Genomic DNA, 1,472 nt, shown 5'->3' with positions numbered 1-1,472 from the left:
ATCAGGCTACAGTAATGTTGCAGATTCCCGGCAACTAATACTAGACTTGCTAAAAGGACTCTTAAATATTTCCTTGCTTCTCTTCTTTTCTTTCTTCCTTTTATTAAATTTATTTATATCCAGACTGCAGTTTCTCCTCCTTCCTCTCCTTCCATCTCCTCCCCCCACTTCCCCTCTGCCCTACTCCAATCCACTCCACCTCTGTTTCTGTTCAGATAGCCCATGGACATCAACAAAAGATCAAGGTGCAGTAAGACTAAGAACTTCCCCATGTGTTAATGCTGGGCAAGGCAATTCATTATTAGGAAAAGGTTCCCAAAAGACAGCCCCTGCTTCCACTGTTGGGAGTCCCATAAGTAGACTATATTACACAACTGTCATATATATGTAGAGGGCCTGGGTTGGTCCCATGCAGACTCCTTGGCTGTCAGTTCAGAGTCTGTGAGCTTCTATGAGCCCAGGTTAGTTGTTTCTGTGGGTTTTCTTGTGATATCCTTGACCCCTCTGTCTTGTATAATCCTTCCTCCCTCTCTTCAGTAGGATTCACCAAGCTCACCCTAATGTGGGTCTCTGCATCTGTTTCTTTTTTCTTTTCTTTTTTTTTTTTTTTACAAATCCACTTTTATTTATTTACTTTTCATTGGTTTAAATCCAGGATGAGTACAGCATCACACGGATTCTGTGTCCAATGGCTTTTGCAGGAAGGTTTCTTCGGAATTTGGCCCGGACCATGCCACTGTTTCCATGGGCCCGAGTTACTTTCCCCCAGATCACTCTGGTTTTGTTTGGTTTGCCTCCAGGTGTCACTGTTTTGTTCTTTGCTTTATACACATAAGCGCATCTCTTGCCCAAGTAGAATTCAGTTTCATCTCGGGCATAAACGCCTTCAATTTTAAGAAGAGCCGTGTGCTCTCTCTGGTTCCGGAGACCTCGCTTATAGCCAGCAAAAGTGGCCTTGCACCACAGCCTTCCAGACATACTGTCCTTTAGAAGTCCTGTTCCCAGCAGGCCTCCACAGGTGCCAAGATGGCCGAAAGAGGTCTGCATCTGTTCCTATCAGTTGCTGGATGAAGGGTCTCTGGTGACAACTGGGGTGTCACCAACTCTCAGTACAGCAGAATATGGTTAGGCATCATTATGTTACATTTTTTTCCTCCAATTGTGTTTGGTTCTATTCTAGGTCCCTGGGCCATCCAGCCTCTGGGTCCTGGCACTCCAGACCATGTCAGGGGTGGACTCAGTCTCGTGGCATGGGTCTCAGGCTGGGCGGTCATTGGCTGACCACTCCCACAATCTCTGCACCACCCTTACTCCAGCACATCCCATAGGCAGGACAGACTGTAAATCAGTGGTTATGGCTGGGTTGTGACCCAATCCCTCCACCGGAAGCCTTGCCTGGTCACAGGAGATGGGCAATTCAGGCTACCATATTTACTATTACTAAGAGTCTTAGCTATGGTCATCCTTATAGA

General features: G+C 46.3%; 1 protein-coding gene across 1 annotated transcript; it reads right to left on the bottom strand.

Annotated features, from left to right (window-relative positions):
• Window positions 1-621: 621 nt before the first annotated feature.
• LOC142846970 (large ribosomal subunit protein eL33-like) lies at window positions 622-1,034 on the bottom strand. Its single transcript, XM_075967730.1, has one exon. The coding sequence runs from the start codon at window positions 976-978 to the stop codon at window positions 646-648; it is 333 nt and encodes a 110-aa protein (XP_075823845.1). The 5' UTR covers window positions 979-1,034; the 3' UTR covers window positions 622-645.
• Between the last annotated feature and the right edge of the window lie 438 nt (window positions 1,035-1,472).

This window comes from Microtus pennsylvanicus, chromosome 3, assembly GCF_037038515.1.
Source record: "Microtus pennsylvanicus isolate mMicPen1 chromosome 3, mMicPen1.hap1, whole genome shotgun sequence".
NCBI classification, from domain to species: Eukaryota; Metazoa; Chordata; class Mammalia; order Rodentia; family Cricetidae; genus Microtus; species Microtus pennsylvanicus.
This window is presented reverse-complemented; position numbering and strand designations above follow the sequence as displayed.

Coding starts and splice junctions, on each gene's coding strand:
- LOC142846970 (XM_075967730.1), bottom strand. CDS start 978: ATGTCTGGAAGGCTGTGGTGCAAGGCCACTTTTGCTGGCTATAAGCGA.